Source organism: Marasmius oreades, chromosome 4 (genome assembly GCF_018924745.1).
Source record: "Marasmius oreades isolate 03SP1 chromosome 4, whole genome shotgun sequence".
NCBI classification, from domain to species: domain Eukaryota; kingdom Fungi; phylum Basidiomycota; class Agaricomycetes; order Agaricales; family Marasmiaceae; genus Marasmius; species Marasmius oreades.
Genome location: NC_057326.1, coordinates 2,971,690 through 2,993,456, shown reverse-complemented (window position 1 = coordinate 2,993,456; position 21,767 = coordinate 2,971,690). Strand labels below are relative to the sequence as shown.

At 45.6% G+C, this 21,767-nt stretch overlaps 5 protein-coding genes across 6 annotated transcripts; 4 read left to right on the top strand and 1 right to left on the bottom strand.

The window, feature by feature from the left end:
* Positions 1–205: 205 nt before the first annotated feature.
* Positions 206–508, top strand: E1B28_007779 (uncharacterized protein; the record flags this gene model as incomplete). Its single annotated transcript, XM_043152553.1, has 1 exon — positions 206–508. The coding sequence occupies one exon, from the start codon at positions 206–208 to the stop codon at positions 506–508; it is 303 nt and encodes a 100-aa protein (XP_043010639.1).
* Positions 509–2,202: 1,694 nt separating this feature from the next.
* Positions 2,203–4,726, top strand: E1B28_007778 (uncharacterized protein; the record flags this gene model as incomplete). Its single annotated transcript, XM_043152552.1, has 2 exons — positions 2,203–2,643; positions 2,711–4,726. The coding sequence occupies 2 exons, from the start codon at positions 2,203–2,205 to the stop codon at positions 4,724–4,726; spliced, it is 2,457 nt and encodes an 818-aa protein (XP_043010638.1).
* Positions 4,727–13,952: 9,226 nt separating this feature from the next.
* Positions 13,953–15,865, top strand: E1B28_007777 (uncharacterized protein). Of its 2 annotated transcripts, XM_043152550.1 has the most exons (7): positions 13,953–14,322; positions 14,375–14,647; positions 14,700–14,818; positions 14,882–15,097; positions 15,153–15,225; positions 15,276–15,427; positions 15,494–15,865. In XM_043152550.1, the coding sequence occupies exons 1-7, from the start codon at positions 14,140–14,142 to the stop codon at positions 15,639–15,641; spliced, it is 1,164 nt and encodes a 387-aa protein (XP_043010636.1). In that variant the 5' UTR covers positions 13,953–14,139; the 3' UTR covers positions 15,642–15,865. The 2 variants fall into 2 exon arrangements, with proteins under 2 accessions (XP_043010636.1, XP_043010637.1); XM_043152551.1 differs by lacking the exons at positions 15,276–15,427; positions 15,494–15,865 and having other exon boundaries at positions 14,882–14,992; positions 15,045–15,097.
* Positions 15,866–16,134: 269 nt separating this feature from the next.
* On the top strand, positions 16,135–20,654 carry E1B28_007776 (uncharacterized protein). The gene is made up of 13 exons (XM_043152549.1): positions 16,135–16,246; positions 16,305–16,597; positions 16,647–16,732; positions 16,786–17,775; positions 17,828–18,502; positions 18,554–18,692; positions 18,756–19,302; positions 19,366–19,499; positions 19,552–19,836; positions 19,903–20,033; positions 20,086–20,396; positions 20,452–20,534; positions 20,593–20,654. The coding sequence occupies exons 1-13, from the start codon at positions 16,192–16,194 to the stop codon at positions 20,635–20,637; spliced, it is 3,774 nt and encodes a 1,257-aa protein (XP_043010635.1). The 5' UTR covers positions 16,135–16,191; the 3' UTR covers positions 20,638–20,654.
* Positions 20,655–20,826: 172 nt separating this feature from the next.
* E1B28_007775 (uncharacterized protein) lies at positions 20,827–21,738 on the bottom strand (the record flags this gene model as incomplete). Its single annotated transcript, XM_043152548.1, has 4 exons — positions 20,827–21,222; positions 21,279–21,422; positions 21,475–21,594; positions 21,655–21,738. The coding sequence occupies 4 exons, from the start codon at positions 21,736–21,738 to the stop codon at positions 20,827–20,829; spliced, it is 744 nt and encodes a 247-aa protein (XP_043010634.1).
* Between the last annotated feature and the right edge of the window lie 29 nt (positions 21,739–21,767).

Genomic DNA, 21,767 nt, shown 5'->3' with positions numbered 1-21,767 from the left:
GACCGACCCGCAATGACTTAGATCCTCAAACCAGGTGGCCTAGTCTTATTAAGGGACTGGGGCCGATACGATCTCACACAGCTTGGGTCCAAGGCGAGAAAGTTGTTGGACGAAGAGGATGACAGCCTTCTAAAATCCGGGTAGATAAGACAAGGGTGTACTTCTTTGAATTAGGTGTGCGATTCTCCTTTTTTTGTTCCCTCAAATGCCTGTTTACCTCGTCGCAGATGAACTAGCCCCGGTTTCTACGGGCGTACGAATTCCTCCTAGCGATGAGCTCCACAGAGGTAGAAGACGAGGGGGTGGAATCAAAGCCCGATTCACCAACCTTGCAACGTTTGAAGACGAGGTTTCTGCCACCGCAGAGCCGCAGACTTGCCCAACAACTCACAAGTCATCCACGACTTTTCGAACCATTTTCGCTGCATCATTCCCTTTTTCGAATCGGCAGCTGGGCACTGACCGTCGCCTGATTGTGAACCGGGAGCGTCAACTCATGATGTACTGAGCGTGGATGCAGGGTTTCTTTCAGGAAGTCGGTTGAACAGACGCGAGACAATGGGAGGGATTGGCGAATGAGGTTCTTTTGGATCCTACGCAGCACGATGATATCTTTGGTAACCTTCGTTCTATTATACACTCTTTATTCATTTCCTGACTCAGATAATACTCTAGGAATCTACAATGGTATAACACAATACCTTGCATTACCGCTCACGCTTGAAAACACTATATCTGAACCCGTAAACCAGTCCAAACGCAGCCGAAAATAACGCAGAAAACAACAACATATGAAGTATGCTAATCGACGGGGACACCTTACACTGGAACGTGCTAAGTGTGTACTGTAACTGGCACTTACTGTGTTTTGGGCTCATTTTCTGGTCGAGACATATACAGATCGCCGCCAGAAGGTATCAACACCAGGTGCGACTGTGAGATAGTAAGTCTTCATATCACATCTGTATCGATGGAATGAGTCGCTCGGTGTTCATGGCTGATAACAATAAACTTACAGATATTCATATCCGGTAAAAACCGCGATATACTTGCCACCTTTCGGCCCTCAGGCGTACCGAGAGTTATACACGCCTACAAATCGGACTCGGAGGTGAAAATGAAAGGAGACTACCATCCGACCAAAGAAGTCTCCTAGCAAGGCAAGTTCAACCTCTTCTCCATTGAAATTCTTCAACTTGACTGTCATTGTCGCTTTACTGGTCGTAAAGGTAGCCTTCATGACAGTGAACGAGTGGTAGTTAGACACGCTTTGGAGTAGAGTGACACCGCGACCCTTCAACAGGAAGTAGCTACTGCACCCTCCAACAGGTTCCTTTAACTCGCACAAAAACCTCATGATTTCAGACCTCAAAAAACATTCGCACACTTTCCCTAGGATGACAGGCGCTGTTTTGGAGATACTTTCATCAAGATTTGGTCTTTAGTTCCCGGACCTGACGAAATATTGGCACCGGTGAACAGATGACCGGTTGGGCCACGGGGCGTCGGCGTCTTCGAGGGTGGTAATACTGTGGTAATAGTCGGCGACCTACACAAAAATCTACCTTGTGACCTTCTACATAAATTGGTACGCTCTATTTCTTGGCCTGGTACATATCTCTACCCCTCACTCAACCGTTCATCCTGTCGACCATGGTCAGCCTGTAGTTGATCTTGGGCTCTCTTTCAATGTGCATGCGTTCTCGCGGCATCTCAATCGTGATTGCATTTATAGACATTGCGCCCATTAAGCATTTCGTTTCTTTGCCGAGCTATCGACCGCGTTTGGGGTTCAAGCTCCGGGTCAGTAAATTTCTCGCTCCTGAGCCTTCTCTAACGAGGCTACTTACTATTAGCAAGTTCTGTGTCTCTCAGGCTTGTACGTGGTTGTTGATCAGGTCAAATTATTCGTCCAGTCTGGCAAGCCAGGTAGGACACCCTTGCGCAATAACCGCCCAATCTAACCATATCGACCATGTCCTGAGCGCTCTGTCATACTCCTATGATCCCGGGCTCCAACTTTCTGGCTTCGAAGAGGGTATCCACTGGTTGATGGAAACGGCGACAGAGCGCTTTCGGCGCTTGTGTGCTACAATATTATAGCACACTTGCGATCTCTCTTTCCCTCCATTACTCTTATCCCAGTCTGGTTGAAAGATACCTCAAATAGGTCCCTCACTGTTGATTTTCTTCTTCATAACGATGTCCCAGCCTGTCCAGCTCAACTTCGGAGACACAATCTCAAGAGGCATCCAGAATGTCGCCGCCCTCCTCCCCCTTCTCGGCACAGACCAATGCGAACGACACGTGGGTGCAGCTTTGGAGAAAGGCTATATCTACGCCGCTGCCACACCTTTATCGATCTTTGGAAGCCTGGGCATCGTCAAGACTGCTTTCGCCACCTTTCTTGCGTGCACCACCAAGGTCTTCTACGGGGGAAAATGGTTCCACCACGCAGGCTTTGGCACCACTGCTTCCGTCACATCGATGGTCACTATAGCGAGTGGTACAAAACTTTATGGAGCGGAGTTGAAGTTCCAAGAGTTGCTTAAAGAGCAGCATCTTGACGACCCCGGGCTTGTTACCGATGTGGAATGGTTCGGGTGGGAGAAAAGGTCTATAGATAACAACAATTCCCAGTCGGTAAGCACCTCTCAACGCATCTATAAACTCAAATACCTATTGATGATCGATATTCGAATCGTCGCAGCAAGCCAAGTGGTTTTCTACCTCGTGGACTTTTGCTCTCGTTTCAGCGTCAGCATTTTGCGCGGCCATCAGCCTCTTACCATACATATATCTCAATCAGAATCAATTCGACCACCCCTTATCCTGGATATTTCCCGTGTTCCGTTCTTTTGGCTCGATGCTCTGCGTCATTTCGGTACAACTCGCACTCCAGCACCGAATCCATCGCATTGTCAAATCCACCCTTCTGCTCATGAAAGCCAGCAAGGTCTCTACACTGTCCTACGATGTGGATAGGGTAACGAAGGCATTGATGGAGGCGCGTCTACGTACCCTCCGTTCGGAGCTGAAGGGGGATTGTCGGGAGAAGGGCAGGGATGCTGAGACACAGGAACGGCTTCGGAGGGAGGTGGAGTCGCTGCTATCTGTTGATGTGATGCTTCTCCTCCATCAAGTATCGATTCTTGCTGGGATGGTGATGACCGTGGCTGGATATGTTGGCTGTTTCAATCTAGTCAGCCAATCCAGAGCGAAGCATGGACCGTACGTCTGGCTTGGGATGGAGGCCTTTCTCTCCATCCTTCGCATGGTCCTGTGGGGCGGTAACCCCCGGTGGGCACAGGGTGACACGGGCTTGGAGATGAAGCTCAATTTACGATCAGTCCAAGGCAAGGAGGCTAGCCTTCCAGACGTAACTTGTCGCTCCAAGGCCGCGACTTCGATCTTCCCCCTCATAACCACCCCCCTCCTTCTCTCCCAGCTGATATGTTCTAAGCCGGGCGAACCCAGACAGCCGTTTGTGGCGGTAAGCCTAGAGGACTTCCTTACTGCTGCGACGCCATATGTGGGCCCACTCCGCCGCTTGGAGCTGGAGGGAATCTCCCTATTTCTCGCTATCATCCCAGAGAAAGTTGATGGACGTGCCAAACGAAAGGTCCTCTGCCTGACTGCTCGTCAAAACGATTCCCACTGGACTTCGATATCCGTCATTGTTGGGAGGTGTAACGTCGAACACACCATATACTCTTCTCGTTCTCGAGACCTCCGCGGCTCTCATTCCCATTCCATTCAGTTGATCCTTGAGGAAGAGGCGACTAACTTGCACCCAGACAGTGCTGCATTCATTCACAACAGAACGACACATCTCATTGTGGAATATTCCTTCGCGCTCTTCAGGCGATTGTTCGTTCACAATCCGCTCTTCAGTATCCAGTCGTTGTGGACACTTACATTACCCATGAGCCCTTCTCTTGAGGGAACACTCATATGCGACGTTCTATTGACACAATACGACGAGAGATATATCTCCCTCCGCCAGGTAGACGATCTGAAAGTAAAAAGAGAACCTTTGCATCCCAGTGCATTCCTCGTAGATCCGTCTGAGCAAAATTTCTCGTACCTTGTGGAATATGGAGTCCTGTTCGTGAGTGCAGTTCTGGAAATCCATCTTTGCGTCGAAGAGCATCGTTTCATCCGTTCCATGGGGCTGACTGAGGCTATCTCCCGTCCTTTAGCCTGGGATTGGATCTGGAAGATGGGGGAGCGGGTCTCGTCGGAAAAGACCGAGAGCCGGAAACGAATTGGAGACAAGTTAACCGAATCCATCGACGTAGAGGAGACATGGGATTCCCTATCTCGCGAACTTCGTTCATTACGACAAATGCGCGGAGACAGCTGGCTTATTCAGAGCTGGGAGGGTTTCATCGACGCGATATTGGGCCAGTCTGGTCACGACAGCCCAAATATCCTAAAACTTTTCCAATTCCAACCATTCAGCGTCTTACAACATCTCACCCTCAAGTTGCGCCCTCTGTTCACTGATGATGATGGTGCCCATACCCAAGCATATCACAATATAATTGCATATGTCAGGTCCTCATTAGACAATCTACACGATGACAAGTTGTCTATGAAATCGAAGTACCACACTCGGAAAGTCGCTCGTGACTTGTCTGGTCGCACTCTGGTCAACGGGCCGCGGAGACATACCCAAGCAAACCCGCTCTACGACGAAGCTGAGAACATCAGCAAACAGTAAAAATATGGCTAGTTGGCTAGCCCTGGGCCGACGCCACCACAAGCTTACAGGTCCGGCCGTTTGCGCCGAGTTTCTGCTTACACCGCCAAAGCTCTATACTGTATTGTACAAATAAGCGCTATTTTATAGTGTATGAGTGATACGGGGCCTGCGATTTCAACATCATATAATGGATTATATGGTGAATATATCTTGGACTAGCATTTGACCCGTGCCAAAGGCACGGCGACATTGTATGTGTATGTTGGAGCATGTAACTCGGGAGGAATAATGCCCAGTGAAAATCGACAATATTGCTGGTCATTTGCCAGCTATTATTGGGTAAGTGCAAGTGAAATGTCTGCTGCCAATAGCCAAAATCGATAGTACAGTATGTATGTCACTACACATGTTCCAAGATGTACCTGAGCAATGTTGTAATAAATTCAAGATATGAAAACTCTTGATTAACATAGCTCTCCTGCATTGAAAATGCAACCAAATCAATAATTTTACCTTCCTGGGAGCAACATTAAGGGTTAGCAAGGGAAGGGATGACTCAATCGGTTTATTTAACTTGGAAAAGTATCTGTCATATTGCTGAAATAGTGATGCCATACTGATGCCGTAGTGAAAATCACTCAAGTAGTTAGGGTACTATAATGATTTTTGCTATTGCCAGACCCTTGCCAGCTATTGGCAGATGTTATTGCTTGCACCTACCTAAATAGCTGACAATATGCTGGTAATGGCCAGTAATATTGTCGATTTTTACTGGGAATAATGATTTCACCTGAGTCACATTCAAAGGAGGATCCTTTGCCGATTTCTGAGGGCCAGTTTGCAAATGGCTGATCACCATCACCCCTTTCTAGTCACATGTTTGTCTGGAGGCATAATATTTGTAGATGTCTCCATAGATATGAACATTGAATAGTTGCATCTACAATGTCGTTTCTCAACCCATGTTTGACAATGGGTAGTGTTTGTTGGGAGTCACTGCCAAAAACGACTATAATTCCTCCAAAAGAATGATTGTCTTCTCTGAGATCTCTACAAGTCTGGTCAAAGGCCTCTGGAGCATAACAATGTTGGGGAGCCACCTCATCCCATATAATAAGATGGGTTTGATGAATGAGTTCTGCGCAGTTGCTCTCTTTTGGAATAGAGCAGAATGAATCCTCATTTAGACCTGCGATGGGAATCTTGAATGTTGAGTGTGCTGTACGACCACCTGCTAGAAGTAAAGCTGCCACTCCAGATGATGCAACACATATTATTATACGACTTTGAGAACAAAGATGATGGCAGATGGCATTATAGAGATGATAAGTTTTTCCAGTACCTGCAGGTTCATAAAGGAAAAACATATTGCCATAAGAGGTCAAAATGGAATCAAGAATGGTGTTAAATGCAAGTCACTGATCATTATTGAGTTGGGCTACATGCATTGCAGCCAAATTCTCCTTCTGCTGAATATTATAATCAAGTTGTTCAAGAATAAGGGGATTGATAAGGCAGAAATTCCAGTCCATATTGAAGTGTGGCATTTCTGGCCAATCCGAGAGCAAGCGACTATATTGGCCAAGAATTTGGTTGAGAACATGAAGTCCGTAGTCATAAACCTGTTCAGCTGAAGCATTCCAAAGTCTCCAATCTATGTCTGAGATCATCACAAATATGGGCTTGGAATTCATACTGTTGAGGATTGGCTGATATAGTTGGCTGCGGTCGTTCCAACATCGCCATCTATCCCAAGTCCATGTTGTATATTTCATATTATAGTTCCTTTATATAGTAAGTACCTACATACAAATTGAGGAGCCTTTTTTGCCTTTCCCTCCATTGTCTCCCTCTGTTGACCCCATCCTTCTACACATACCACAAGTTCTCAGGTTGTGATGGTTCACAAAACATAAGCAAGACGACAAAAAGGTGTCGAAGTTGATAACCTGTCTGCATCTGTGAAGCTTCTTGAAGACACATCTGCCATTCGCCATCATGCTCCAATAGTTCCCAAGCTAAACATGCCGCTTTGAAAGTGGGATATAAAATGCCGTCAAAAGAGTGCAAGTCTTCAAAAGATTTTGGCCCTCTGACAACCATCAGAAGAGTTCTCAAGAACCATTCTCCAGCATTTGGAGGAACAAAATACATTCTCCCAATGCAAAAACCCTGGTCATGAATCTTCCACTTTTTGGTTGTACTGATCCAAGTGAAGCGCTCTGAAAATTCATGGTAGGTGAATTGTGAAGTGCATTCTCCAATAGTATGATCTGCATTTGCTGAAAAGAACCCTGTAAGAGTGGTGCATTCAGCAGCAGCACATTCTTGCACTAATTGCATAGACTCTGCAGGATTAAATGTGACCAAGTGTTGCCCCGGAAGATGAATTTGTAATTGAAGAACAGCAGGTGAGTGGCCATGTGTTTCAAAATAAAATATCTGCCATGCAACTTCAGATGCAGCAACGTAACGTCCAGTGAGGTACTGAGCAATTTCATCACCTCAGTTGATATTGACTGAAATATAATCCAGGGCTTTGTTAATGTATTTGAAGATGTATTCAAAGCACCCAAGAGTTGATACACATTCCACATTGATATGACAGTTGTATCTATTGAAAGAAATGAGAACTAAGACATTACTGCATGGAAACATGTAAAAGTGCACTTTGCAGACAGATAAGGATTGTAAGGAACAATCCATCTATTGTCAACTTGATAGCATCCAACAGGGTATTCACAACCTAGTCTTGTGGTATATGCAGGGGTCTAACAGCTGGCCCCAAAAAATGACATTATTACCACATTTCACAGCCACTCCAGCGAAAAACTCTACCAATCTCAGCCCACACCTTGTAAGCCGCCCTTTACTGAGATACTGCCAAACGTACCAAATGCAACTATCACTTGCAGATGATGTTGGGGTTGAGAGCATGACCATGTTGGGTTTGATGGTGATAGAGATGGTGGTGACAGCAGCCAAAGCTGGGGCATTCTTAGCGTAGACTTGAGTTTCATTCATACTTTGTACTACCTTGAGAGATTTGGAGGGGTGTTGAAGAATAATCCTGAGTTTCCTGAGTTTATAAAGTACAAAAACAAAATGTTATTGAAAAAAACATGGTATACAGTTACCAAATACAGAAAGTTAGAACACATTGTCCACACTGGACACATAACTTATTGGTTGTTTGCGTGACGTTAATGACATCAAAATTTTGGCCAGCTGTTAGACCCCCAATAATACTGGCAGACTACATGTCACACTGACATCGAATTCACTCGGAGAGGTCATGACAGTGTAGTACTGTCTAGAGGAGACTATTCACAACCATCATTAGGCTGACAATAGGAAGGGTAGCCATGATTATCGAGTTCAGTAGCAAGAGTAAAGCATTTGGAATATCAGAATCTACATTTTCCATCGATCATGCAAGGCAAGTTAGGATTTAGTGGGCTGCATGGACCATGAACTTGACAGCAACTAGTTTCAAAGAGGTGTGGCTCAGTTTTGGGATCTGGCCAGTACACACGGTTGCAGCTGTCAACATCAGCAGGAGTTCGGAGTTTATTCTGAGGTGAAAGGAAAATGATGAGATGAATGTGTGGTAGGCTGTATTTTTGAAATTTGATAGAGTAAATGTATGCTTCAGCATGTCCAAAATTTCTCTTTTCATGATGTCATTGAGGACTTCACTGCTTTTAAGATGGAATACATGGGAAGCAAGGTTGGGTCAGTCAAAGGAAGTTTGATCATGCAAAAGTTCATCCACTATTTCAACCCATTCAGGACTGGCAGTCATTATAATAAAGAGGTTGGGGGTTCCATAATGTCGAGCAATAGCCAGTGCATCTTGACACTGCTGCACCATATGACGATGTCTTCCCGTAAATGAAGAAGGAAGAATAATCCTCTATCCAACTTGCCCAATTGTGTCTTCTAGTCCACTATAGAGAGAGGTGCGCAGTCATGCCTGATGGTAACAAAGATAGGAGAGACGACTTTGCTCTGCTGCTACCCACATATCTACCAAATAATGTTGGAACAGCTGCTTTCCATGAAGGATTAGGGAGTATTCCATTTGGCAAGTATGTATATAATATGCAGTATATCTGACAAGAGACAGTTTTTGTGGAGATTCATGATTGGTCTGAAGTTCTGAATGCCAGCCAGGCTCACTATAAGGGAGTAATAACACATATTGAAGGGGTGTATATGCTGGATGGTCTTCACTTATACAGAAAAGAGGTCCTTCATGACTCCTAATGATGATATTGTGCCAGTCTTTGATGGATGAGTTACTTGGAACAATTAATACAACTTCTGAAACAGTCAGAAGATTGTGGGTGTTTCAATTGGCCCCAGGGTCTGTGCGAGATGCATCTCCAAGTCTGGGATATCAGAGTGTCAACGATGAACTTCCCATGTATGGGTATACAGGTGCACATAATGGTTGATATGAGAGAGGAGGTTTTGTAAGAGCCGCATTATGTCACCATCAAGTCCAGGATTATTTTCCTGGCATATTTGAAGAGCATGTTCAGGATGATACAGATAAATCTGAGCATATGTTGGTGTGCAGCCAGAAGGGGGTAGGAGTGAACCAATACGATGATGGAGTTCACCAGAAATTCAAAATATTGGGGCTGATAAGCCATTATTGATGTTGTGGTCTTCATTTTCAATGCCTAAGGAAGTGAAAGCAAAGGCTCAGTTATATTTCCAGATGTTGTTATGAGAATGATGGCCAGAATTGGAATTGGTTTCAAGTGATTCTCAGAGGATCTGAGGTGGATCCCTTAGAAGAGGTAATCATATATTACCAGAAAGACAGCATGAGCCAAATATTGAGGATCCTTGTGTTAGACAATCACTCATTGTTCCAATGCAAAGCATGGCAATAAGGGCAAATGGAATCCATTCGACCTAGATAGTGGTGTGCAGGTTTGATATATTCTTCTTGTGCACACATGTACAATGCTATCCCTTCTTGTCACTGTTGTAGACAATGTGCTTCTTCCTGTCGTTGCCTTCATTCACATTCTTCATATCGCCTTCTAAACTGAGCATGGCTTCATGCTAAAATCTATGTGACAGCATTTATCAATTATAGAGTTGGAAGAATATCTGCATTTCTATCAACTTTACTTACCACTTGTTGATTCCGTATTTGGTGCTCTCAGTCACAGCGATGATGCTGACTGTCACGAATCGTTCACTTTCCGGGGCATGTCCAGCTGCAAATAATCCCCAGAAATCGATTTTTGGGCATCTTGGACATCCTTACCATTCTAGAAACTGTGACATTTAGTTATTCACAGTCATTCCAGTTATTCACAGTCATTCCAGTTATTCACAGTCATTCCAGTCATTCCCAGCCATTCCAGTCATTCACAGTCATTCCATGGTTATTTCCTATTGGCTAAATGTTATCCCCATGTAGATAGCTCAGTAGTATATAAACCCACCATGTATTTAGCTTTTTCCCCAGCCTTGTAATTTTAAACCCTCCGTTTGTGTTTTGTCTCTTGTGCTTTCTGCTTTTCTCTCTCTCTCCTCAGTGTTCTCAAGTGTTCCCCCAAATATTCCAGTGTCCTCAGCCCCAGTATCCTTTCCAGTGTGCTACAAGCACTTCCAAACTCCCTCCCAGTATTCTCCAGTAAGTGTTTACCATCGAGTAAATCTTGTCGCCTCGGCGGTAATGCGACTTAGTTGACTATGCTACAAGGTTCTTTTTGCACTTTAAAACAGTGCTACGGAGCGATATTTATCGTATTAAGAACTAGAGTGAGCCCGAATTGCTAGTTAAAGCTAGTGCCGCTAGTAGAATGTGCCGTAGGCGCAGCTAGACCAGTTAGAGAGAGCCGTAGATCGTGTCAGAAAACTGTATGACTGTTCGAAACCTGTAGAACACTATGAGCAGAGGACTTAAGCGGTAATTCACCGAGTTCTACTCTCTACATTCTACTATGCACTGGCATATCAAGGGATTGTACTATTAGAAGACTTGTAGTCTTCACAGAACTGTTCGTAGCAGAACTTAACAAAGTCAAAAGACCTTCATACTAGGAGTACCTACTTCTATGGGGGATTTAGTTGACAAGAAATCGGACATTGGACCACACAGACTAGGAGAAATTTGATATGACCGTAGATCGAGTCCCGATCTGAGGAAAAGACAAAAAGACATGATACAGATCCCAGATCACAGATAGAGTACCTAGGAACCAGGCAGGAATGAACAACGGATCTTGGAGTCCACGCTGTTCATGTGCTATGGCGATTCGGAACTCTGGATCCATATGCTGGAACTACTTGGACACACAAAGTCCATATGATTTGATAACGTCGAAATGCAGGATAAGGTCCGTAGGCAGGAAATACCATATGGTACGCCTATGTAGGTCCATTCTACATGCTGAAACAAGAATGAAGAACGGTCCAGATTGGTCCAAAACATATGATTCGAATACGGAAAAGCTCCGTAGACAAGATTCTGCACATGTAGCAGTCCCTAGCGATAAGACTCCGCATGGATTCGTAGCTACGGTGCATTATTTTTAGAGATAGAACAAGTAGAGATAGGATTACAAAGCTAGCATAGAAGTAGTATAAAAGCAGCTCATGTATCCGTAGATAAAAAAAGTACTACCCGTGCGTAGGAAAGTCCTGAGTGGGTTGCCCGTGAGTAACTGCTCTTGACACCAATAGAGAGATTTGCCCTGTCTTTGTGCAGTGAAACGATAAGATTTGATTTGAACTATACGAGACCGTCGAGGTCAAAACTAGAGAACTATCCGTCCGTAGGCCGCCAAGGTCTTGATTACTGTTTCATGATCCGTCGAGGGTCTTAGCGTTCGTGTCCACCGAGGACTTAGTTTTCGTGTCCGTCGAGGGCAATAGTCTCCAATCGTTCGAATTAGTCTTACCATAGACGAAATTCATAGTCCCACTTAGTCCACTGGACAATAAACAGAGCCCCTACAAACCTTAGAATCCCGTAGCTGTGGTGTTTTTACACTTGCAGTTACACATTGATTTCATAAGAACTTCATATGATACTGAGACTGTGATCTTGTGCGTAACCTTTGCCAAGCAGTCCACCCTTGCAATCTTTCCTGGTGTGTAGAGTTATTGATAGACTTTACACGGAGGTTTACTAGTTTTTGGGTTGATTTGGTGTTGGTGCTACTCCCGTAGCTCTGATATTAGGTTGACTCTTGAGTGGTATTCTTCGCCCATTAGCGGTCCCTATCGTTTAGCTTGCCACATAAGCCTTAAAACCCCACTAGTTGGGTGCAGTGGTCCTAAGGTTGAACGGTTCGTTTCACTGACCTTCAAACCTTCAAGCATTGTTCTGTTGTAAAGAAGGTGTGATATTGTTTATAAATGTTTAATAAAATAAATAAAGTAAGCCTGCCTGTCTTTGAGGAGTTTGACATCCTACTATATGTTGTCACCAAGTTTCATCTCTTTCACTGATTCTACATATTTGTTGACCAAGAGATCTGACAGTAGACTGATAATTGAGCAACAATAAGTAAAGCTGAATGCTGTTTCATTACAATAGTACTCACAACAGTCGATCTTGTTGGGACATTCATCTTTTTTCAAGACATAAAACAGTCAAGATGCCTGGCTATGCTAGAAAAAGACGGTGCAGCATAACAAAGTCGGCCATGTAAAACTATTATAGACTTTTCCTAGGAAGCAGCGGCAGTGATGCAGATAGTCATAATGCAGTGGCCAAAATACCATCTTCAGGGTCCTCAAGTGTAGACTGGCAGGGATGACAAGATAAATGAATAGAGACATTCGCAAAGACGTGGCTGGAACTTGACGAACAAGACTATATAAAAAAAGAAGCAGTGCTGTGGAGCTGTAAATTTTTAAAGTTTGCTATGTGTTTTGTAGACAAACCTTAATATATTTCACAATTCAATTGACACCCACATGTTCTAAATTTAGCTGACAGTATGTGAGGGTTGGTGGTTTCTGAAAATATGATTGTAATGAGTTGTTGAACGGCATGGTAGTACTATCCTATTCGGTATCAGGCCTCAAAAGCATGACTCCGAAGAGTTAAGGTTCAGAGTCATGCTTCCAGCACCTGACCTTACAATTGAGCCACTGCTGGCAACACACTTGAAGAATTTGTTATCTGGGTTTCAAGGATGTAGATAAAGTTCTGTAAAGGCATACAGTATAATCTGGCACATCATGAAGGTGCAGGTAGCGACACGACCAAAATTAAAGAGCAAATACCCACATGTGATTTCAACTATATGATGTGCACCATAGGGTTGCGTCAGTAACCTACGAAACTTACCAAAAACCAAACTTACAAGGTAAGTTACCAGTAAGTTACCCGTAAGTTACCTCCGGGTCTGGGACCCCCCAAGTAAGTTACCAATGCATCACATGATCCCTCAATTTACTGTAAAGGGCAATGGCGGGTGGGCAGGCGCAGCATCTGTGCTCCAAACTTCCAACGGAGCACTTCCAAGGACCATCCAGACAAGTTCCGGATATCTGGGATGTGACTTATGACTGCAGAGGGGCTTCGGAAGAAAAGGTTGCACTAGTAAATGAAAACCAAGACTTGGGCCTTGCTATATGCTATCTAGGTACTCAATAGTATTGTAGTTGAAGAGGATGTGTGCAAAGAAAATTTTGGCTACCACAGGAAAAGTATATTTGACAAAATTCGAGGTCATGTGACCTTAGTTACAGGTAAGTTATGGTAAGTTACCTGACCCACCTGGACCCCCGCCGTAACTTACCTGTAACTTACCACTGGTGGACCAAACTGACGCAACCCTAGTGCGCCATGTGAAAGAGAGTAGATGACATGATCAAATATTCCTGTTCTGAATATAGCTTGGCAAGGATGCAGACTTGGCTATCTTAAGTGCAGATATCGACGTGAATAAGACAGAGGACGACGTGAAGAAGGATCTGTGGGGGAAAAATAACACCAGATGACGCAGGCGCTAACATTCAGGTGACGCTGACGCAAGCGCTTAATTTTAGGGTTCCGAAAAAGGACGTTTGTCTTGTCTCGCCTGCGTTATGGTTCCAAGCTTAAATATATATATGAATTCCTGTCTACGATATAACCTTTGGAAGTTCGCAAAACACAAAGCGAGATGTAGTGGGGCTTGAAAAAATGATTTCAGCTCAATGTACACACACAGAGGTACATGAACACACTCAAAAAGTGTCTAAACGTGTTGCTCACGGCCACGCGAGAAGCACGCGATGTTCCAGTTTCCGAAACTAATAGCCGGCAATTCATTGGCCACGGATTCAGCTTCTCTCAGTCCGGATCGCCCGCCTTCTCATGATTCCATGAGTAATCGATGCCAATATGACGAGCATACTCTTCTCAAAAGCCCGCCAAGTAGATTTCTTCCCTTCCCATCGCTATGTCTGGTCTCGACACGAATCAATACGACTCTTCCAACCTACAAGGAGCTTACGCTTGGACGGACACCCTCCGAGGGATACATTTTGGTCCTGGTTCCACCAACAAAGCCTTAGCCAAGCTCTTCGAAAAGCTCGGCGGATCCAAAGCGTTACTGGTCACCGGGAAAAGTTTGCACGATAAGGTGAGCGGTACTTAGCTCATTCCGGTCTGCATGTGTTAACAAAAACCACTAGACTGATGTAGTCAAGAAAGTTGAAGCAATTCTCAAATCCATGAATGCCTACGGTGGTACTTTCTATGAGATCGGCGAGCATTCTCCCATTGCCGGTATCAGAAATGGATTGAAGATGTTTCGAGAAAACGGGTGTGATATCGTCGTGGCAGTAGGAGGAGGCTCACCTGTGGATGCTTCCAAGGCTATCTTGTATTTCAATCATAAAGACCACGGAGTCGCAATACTCCCCCAGATAGCTATTCCTACGACTCTCAGTGCTGCAGAGTACACGGTATGTCACCGAGTTATCTTGTACAATCCATTTTTCATAGATGCGCTCTCAGATAGGTGCAGGATACACGGATGACGAGGGTCAAAAAGTCGCTGTCAGCGACCCAAGACTAGCTCCAGCAGGCATCATTTTGGACGCGGAATTAACTCTTGCAACGCCTGAGAGGTTATGGTGAGCAAAAAAACAAAACAAAAAATAAGTCTATTCATATACCAACTTCTAATTCTCAAAAAGGTTGTCAACTGGCATCCGTGCCCTTGACCATGCAGTTGAAAACCTTTACAGGCCTCTTATCCCACCTCCCTTGAAACATCTGTGCTACACAGCCATCGTCGATCTTTTCAGGTATCTACCAGAGTCTAAAGCCAATCCGCAGGCGGTCGACGTACGACAAAAGTTGCAGCTTGCGTCATGGATGAGTCTATGGCCAATCAAGCTGGAGAAATATAGGTTCGTGTTCATTGGGTCAAAGAGAGCACAATTCGAGTAATTGTCACGTCCACAGCGCTCTAGGGCTCTCGCACGCTATGGGACATAAATTAGGCGCGAGATACAGTATTCCACATGGCATAACTTCAGTGAGAAATTCAGGAGAATCCCCACTTTCACGGACTGATATTCCACACAGTGTTTGACGCTCGCACCTGTTGTAAGGCTCAAGGCCGAAGTAGCGTCACAGGAGGACAAGGAGTGGCTGGCAGGCGCTTTGTTCCATCTGCGAAAGGCTTCGACCGGATCGCTTGAGGGTGATGTTGTGTTGCTCAGTAAACTGATCGACGAGTAAGTTTAGTTTCGAGTACCATTCAAACGCTACTGTGCATCGCTGACTTATCGCATGATATGTAGGTTGGTGGAAAATCTTGGGCTCAGATCCACACTCTCTCAATACAAAGTACCCAAGGAAGATTTAGCTGACCTCACAACGAAATCAGTAGGCCGTGAAGATGACCCGACCTGGGGGAGGGTGCTCAAGATTTTTGAGAGTTTATATTGAGAGAGGACTGAAACGTTGCGCATCTGATCATGTTGTATTTGGAATTCCGAAGGAAAATATTGGTTGGCGTTTGAAAGCCAAGAATCCATCGTCCAGTCTTTTCAAGTCCTCCACAACCCATTTCCATTTCCACTTGATTTAGCCACCGAAGCAACACAGCTTATCACATATTTAATCAGAATGGGTGACCTATTAGCCTTTTTGATCCTTGCCTTCGCCCGCCTTGATTGTGAAGGGTTGTTTCGACGACGGCGTCTATGGCGGCTGTCACCGTGCCTGGGCGTCTCAGGACTGTCGGAGGGCTTGCTGCGGCCGGTGCACAGTCTGTAGAGCCAGCATTGGCGATATAATAGCTTGTATCCTGACCTCGAAATTTCTTGACTTGTGATTGTTCTTGTTCTTGAAGTTGACGGTTGCTCAGTGAGCTAGAAAGAACGGCGCAAACAAGTTGGTACAAAGACAACCCTAGGCGGTTACATAACTGTTCTATTGTTGCTTCCGACCACTTATGAACTCCTGCTGATTTTTGCCCTCTCAGGATATTTTATTGATGCCAGGCATCTTACCAACTTCTCCCAATGCGCCTACATTTGGTCACGATTCCTGTAAGTGGCACGATTTTTGCTCGAAGGAGCGAGGATTTTCATCTGTATCGGTCTCTAGCTTTACCGAACGGTTCACAGAAGTATCGGGAAGATATAGTTCGCGAAATCAAGGACAATGCAAGAGAAATCGTCCGAACGCAGTCCCACGGGGCATCCACCACCGGTTTGCTCAGTCAGGTCAAGACGCAGTTTCAGTTGGGAAGGGACTCTGACCGGAATGGTGATTTGAAAGAAGCTTTGAGTGCCTATGCGAAAGCTGCCAGTCTCGTTACACTTATGATTGAGAAAGTAGATCCTAAGAAAGGGGCGAAGGATGTAGTAGTACGGAAGGGAATCATGGACTTTATGGATGTGTGTACCTGCCTTCCCTCCACGTCAAGCCCTAATATTTTTCACACAGAATTACGGAACTGAGTTGAAAAGGCGGACACTAGCTGTTGAAGAGAAATTAAGAACAATCGAGAAAGAGGAAAGAGAGAGAAAAAAGTGCGTTATCAGGGCTACCTCACCATCTCAGTAATTTCCGACCGTTTACGCAGTGTCAATGGTGTTGAGACAAATGGGCTTCCTGACAGCACCAGCTCTGGAGGACTACCTAGTATTGCAGATCGAATGCAATCTTTGCGAAACAGTGGCCTTTCGATAACAACTTCCAAACGATTGTCCAATCACGGCCAAAGCAGCGCACCCACGAGTCCACATCCACCCCCTTCTCCAATTCCCGGGTCGGCTCGTTCAATCCAGTCCACCACTCCTTTGTCGCCCACATCCCTCGCATCGGCACCGTCTATATCCTCGTTGGCGTCCGCATTGAACGGCCCGTTGCCATCAACGTCAACGACTTCACCTCATTCTTTTGTTCCTACATCGGCGTTCGGACCTCCATCACCCTCTTCTTCACCTTCCTCCTCACCCAAGATATCCAGCAATAGTTACATATCCGAGTTCACCTCTCATTTCCCTTCCATCGACGAAATTGAAGAAAACGGCAACTTCGCGCTTTCCTCGGTGCCAACCGGAAGAAGTACCGGCTCCACTAAATCCACCTCGTCAAGATCTTCTAAGCAAGGGATAGATGTCCCCCCTGTATCTCCGACACCTCACGCCGCCTTACGCAACTTCATGGTTCCAATGGAGAGACCATCAAGCACACCTTTAACTCCAACCGCCAATAACTTTGCCAGTCGGCCTGCTTCTCCCTCTAATGCGCAACCCAAACATATTATACCAATCAAGCCCTCCAATCTTTCCACGTCGTCCACTTCCGCGTCTGCTGCCGCTGCAAATGGTAACGGAAACTATTATCCTATATCACAAAGTCCGTCTTTCTCGAACGGATTATTGGCGAATAAGTCAGACATACCGAAGAAGAACATAGCAACACCAAAGGAACTGAGAGAATATATGAAAGATTACAAGATTCTTCTGTTGGATGTCAGGGATAGGGCGCAATTTGACAAAGAGCATATTAAAGCGAGTGGCGCCGCTGCAGTGGTCTGTATCGAACCAGCGATGCTTAAGAAAGATGGGTCAGTCCCTTGACTGTTGCGAGTGAAAAGTGATTACTAACTAGCTTGACAGTGTTACTGGCGACACATTAGAATCTGCAATGTTAAGTACAGAAGCGGCCACATTCAAGAATCGGGAGATGTGGGATCTGGTAGTAGTTTATGACCAGAATTCGGCCGATGTTGGGGAGAAAGAGTCAATGTTGAATATTTTGATGGGAGCGATCTACACTAACGCGTTCAAAAAATTCCTGAAACGTCCACCTATGGTGCTGGAGGGAGGTTTAGATGGATGGAAAGTGGAGATGGGACAACAGGAGGTAGAGGGAAGCTCGGAGCTTGGGATTGCGCTTCTGTCGTCAGGTTCAGCCAGCGCCAGCGCAAGTGCAAGTGCCAGCACAAATGCAGGAGTCAACGTTGCAGCGGCATATCACACCCCACCACCACCACTACCGTCTCCTTCCATTCAATCACCATCATTATCCCGAACGGCTTCAAAAAACCCCTTTGCAACCGGTGGGCCACTGGCTTCTTCAAGACCGAGACGCGTGTCGGTTTCGAATACTTCTAATAATTCCCCTCCAGGACAGCCACCTTTCGAATTCTGGCAACCGTCCGCTGCCAGTAGTTCTGCAACGCAAATATTACCTGGACGAGGCAGAGCAGACACAAACCCACCCATTCCCGGTTCGAGTCGGGGTGATCACAAGAGTAATTACTCACTCGATCAGAGGTCTATGCATTCCAGGTTTGTCTACTCAGTTAGTCAACAAAAGGCTTCTCACTTTGCGCTATACAGATCACCTGCTGACGCAGGATTACCTAGTCGATTCGCGGCGCCTGACAGCGCATCTAGTGCTTTGTCGCGACGGCCAGCCTTGTCCAGAACTGCCATGTCATCTTCAGGACCGCTTTCTTCACAAGCAATCAATGAGAATGTATGCCAACCTACTTTCTCTAGTTTGTGCCAACTACTGAAAGCAAATGTACGCGTTTTCTAGGTAATCTCGCAGCCCAGTTCACCGCAAATTAATGGAGCCTCCCCAATTACGTATCCTTCCTTCTCCCGTTCATCAGGTCATTCAGCGGCGGCCTCCACTTCTTCCTTCACTCCAGCGCACTTCGATATTGCATCTCCACCGCAAGCCTCCATCAACCCTTCGCTATCCAGGCGACGAAGCGACTACATTGATCAATCCCAGGAAGCCGTGTCTGGATTGCATAGACCGCCAATAGAATACCCAGAGCTACCATCTCAACACACCATCCGACCACCACCAGCTGTTGCCTCCCCTGCACTGGAGAGGCAAGAAAACCGGCCTTGGATAAGCCAAAGCTATACATCTCCACCCTTACCTTCTCCTGCTCCAGCGTCAGGAAAATTGGCCGCACCGACGCCACCGAGGATCAATTCAGATTGGCCTGTCAGGTATTGGTCGGATGTCTCAATTGGGATGTCTGGGTTGAAGAATTTAGGGAATACATGTTATATGAACGCCCCGATCCAGTGTCTCAGTGCGTCGCCACCGTTTGCAAGGTTTTTCACTGGTATGATATTTGTCCTCTTGTTACCCATTTCCATATTTCCATCTCACTTCGCTTTGTCTTTAGAGGGCAGATGGAAAAACGCCGTGAACCACGTGAATTCTTTGGGAACGAAGGGTCGTCTTACATCTGCATTTGCTCAGATTGTTCATTCAATGTGGGGAAGCGAGCTGCCTTATCAAACACCGACCGAGTTTAGAGTCAGTCATGTGATGCTGTATTGCGCTGGAAACTGACTGATAGTTGTTCAAGAAAACGATATGCTCGCTAAATAGTCAATATATCGGCTCGGACCAACACGACTCTCAAGAGTTCCTCTCCTTCCTATTGGATGGGATCCACGAAGACCTGAATAGAATATTACAGCGGCCTACGTGGAATCGGACTCCAGAGGAAGAGGCAGAACTGGAACGATTACCTCCTCAGACTGCTAGTGAACAAGAGTGGAGAGCGTGGAAGGCGAGGAACGATAGCATCATCGTTGATTACTTCCAGGGTCAGTTTAGGAATCAAATGAAATGTCTGACCTGCCATAAGGTACCTAGATTTTTTAAAACTCATTGTGTGGCTGACTCAACCTTGCTATCTCCTGTCTTCACCTAGACTTCGACAACCTATAATACGTTTTCAATCTTGTCAGTTCCGATACCACATGGTAGAAGCGGGAAAGTTGCTCTGCAACGATGTCTGGATGCGTTTTTCAACACGGAGGTGATGGAGAAGGACGACGCCTGGTATGAACGTTCTGGTCGCGTTTCTATCTCGGCTTGAACTTCTATTCTATAGGGATTGTCCTCGGTGCAAAACAAAGCAGCGGGCGTCTAAACAGCTATCACTCGCAAGATTGCCACCTATTCTTGTCATTCATCTCAAGCGTTTTGAAGCTAATGGCCGATTCTCGGACAAGATAGACACTTTTGTGGATTTTCCTATCAAATCTTTAGACCTCACTTCATATATGCCTCCTCCGTTACCTGTAGGTGTGGATCGTGAACAGTCGCATGGTTCACCGGATGATCCTAGGACTCAGCTTCCTCCGTACAAATATGATTTGTATGGAGTCACTAATCATGTTGGAAACCTAAGCAGTGGCCATTGTAAGTTCTACTCTCTTCCTTGAGGAGCTTTTACTGAAGTATGGTCGATTAATAGACACTGCGTTCGTCGGTTCACGAGGAGGATGGGTGTATTGTGACGACAGCGTAATCAAACCGGTAGATTCCAAGCAAGTCGTCGTAGGTGTCTCCCCACCCATCAATGATTACAATGTCGGTAACTTAATATCATTAACAGAGCCAGAAAGCATATGTCCTATTTTACAAGCGAACGAAAGCATGATCTAAACTATTCTGAGAGCTACAAATTTTACTATTCATTATTTATTACCATTTCCCTTCGTCGTTCTTTTCTTTAGTTAGCATCTCTTCTTGCTATGATATGCTGTCATTGTATTCTAGGACCTTGCATAAACACAACACGTTTTGCATTTAACGAACGTCTATACTGCTATCCTTGTGTGGAGGGACCTTATGTACTCGCAACGACAGGTGCATATGCCTGTTCCGTGCCTGTGCCAGTGCCATTGGGGGTGGTAAGAATACCCTCCATGGGTTCAGGGGTCAAAGGTGGCGAAGAGATGGTAGTAGGTGTGGGGTTTGTAGTCGAAGACGGTTGGACGGGTGGGGGATGGGCTTTGAAGTTGCAACTATGGCAAAGCCATGTGCCGGTATCACTAGGGTAGAAAGCGGGGGAATACAGAGTCTGACATTGAGAACATTGAAGGTTGTCCAGTGTTGGATCTGGTAACGGTGTTTCGAGCTGAATGTTGAGTATTTGGTCCAGTCTACGAGCTTTCCGAAGGAGCCCGTGTGTCTGTGCTACGGGAGCTTGTTTGTACGCCCGACAGTAAACTTGTAGCGCAGTCTGAAAAGGGGTTTATTTAGTCTAATGTCCATGTGCCGAGCGTAAGCAGCACACACCTCTCCACCTTCGTCTGTCTCACAAATATCGTAGATCCGACGTTTAGTAGAATCGTGGTCCTTGCAAATGACAACGGCCGTCATAAGACCAGATTCGCCCTGGAACGTCGCAGTGGTCGTAGTATCCCTCCGACTGCTCTTGACCTACAAAGACCAGTGAATACGTTGCTGGACAGGTACCATGGGGTATTCTTACCGGTTGAATTTCGAATCCAAATTTGTAGCTGGCATTCCAAGCACAAGAAACGTGGAATTCCTTGCTACAGTGCCAACACTTGACCACAGCTCCCTCCTTCTCGCGGCATATTGAACATCGCTGAGAGGGTGACCGTCAATGTTAAGCAACTTCATATTGCGAGCGCAGAAAAAGCCGTACCGATGTCCACCGATGGGCAGGAAGCGTGCTTATGCCCTCTATCGACTTGAGATGTCCCGAGTCCGTAAAGAGAAGATCGGGCATGAAAACAGAGCACAGGACATGAGCCCAAC

Excerpts from the sequence above, each read along its gene's own strand:
- E1B28_007777 (XM_043152550.1), top strand. The coding sequence starts at position 14,140 with ATGTCTGGTCTCGACACGAATCAATACGACTCTTCCAACCTACAAGGA. Across the intron at positions 15,098-15,152 it reads ATCAAGCTGGAGAAATATAG|CGCTCTAGGGCTCTCGCACG; the intron begins GTTCGTGTTCAT and ends TCACGTCCACAG. Across the intron at positions 15,226-15,275 it reads TTCCACATGGCATAACTTCA|TGTTTGACGCTCGCACCTGT; the intron begins GTGAGAAATTCA and ends TATTCCACACAG.
- E1B28_007776 (XM_043152549.1), top strand. The coding sequence starts at position 16,192 with ATGCCAGGCATCTTACCAACTTCTCCCAATGCGCCTACATTTGGTCAC. Across the intron at positions 19,837-19,902 it reads AATGTCTGACCTGCCATAAG|ACTTCGACAACCTATAATAC; the intron begins GTACCTAGATTT and ends GTCTTCACCTAG. Across the intron at positions 20,397-20,451 it reads AAACCTAAGCAGTGGCCATT|ACACTGCGTTCGTCGGTTCA; the intron begins GTAAGTTCTACT and ends GTCGATTAATAG.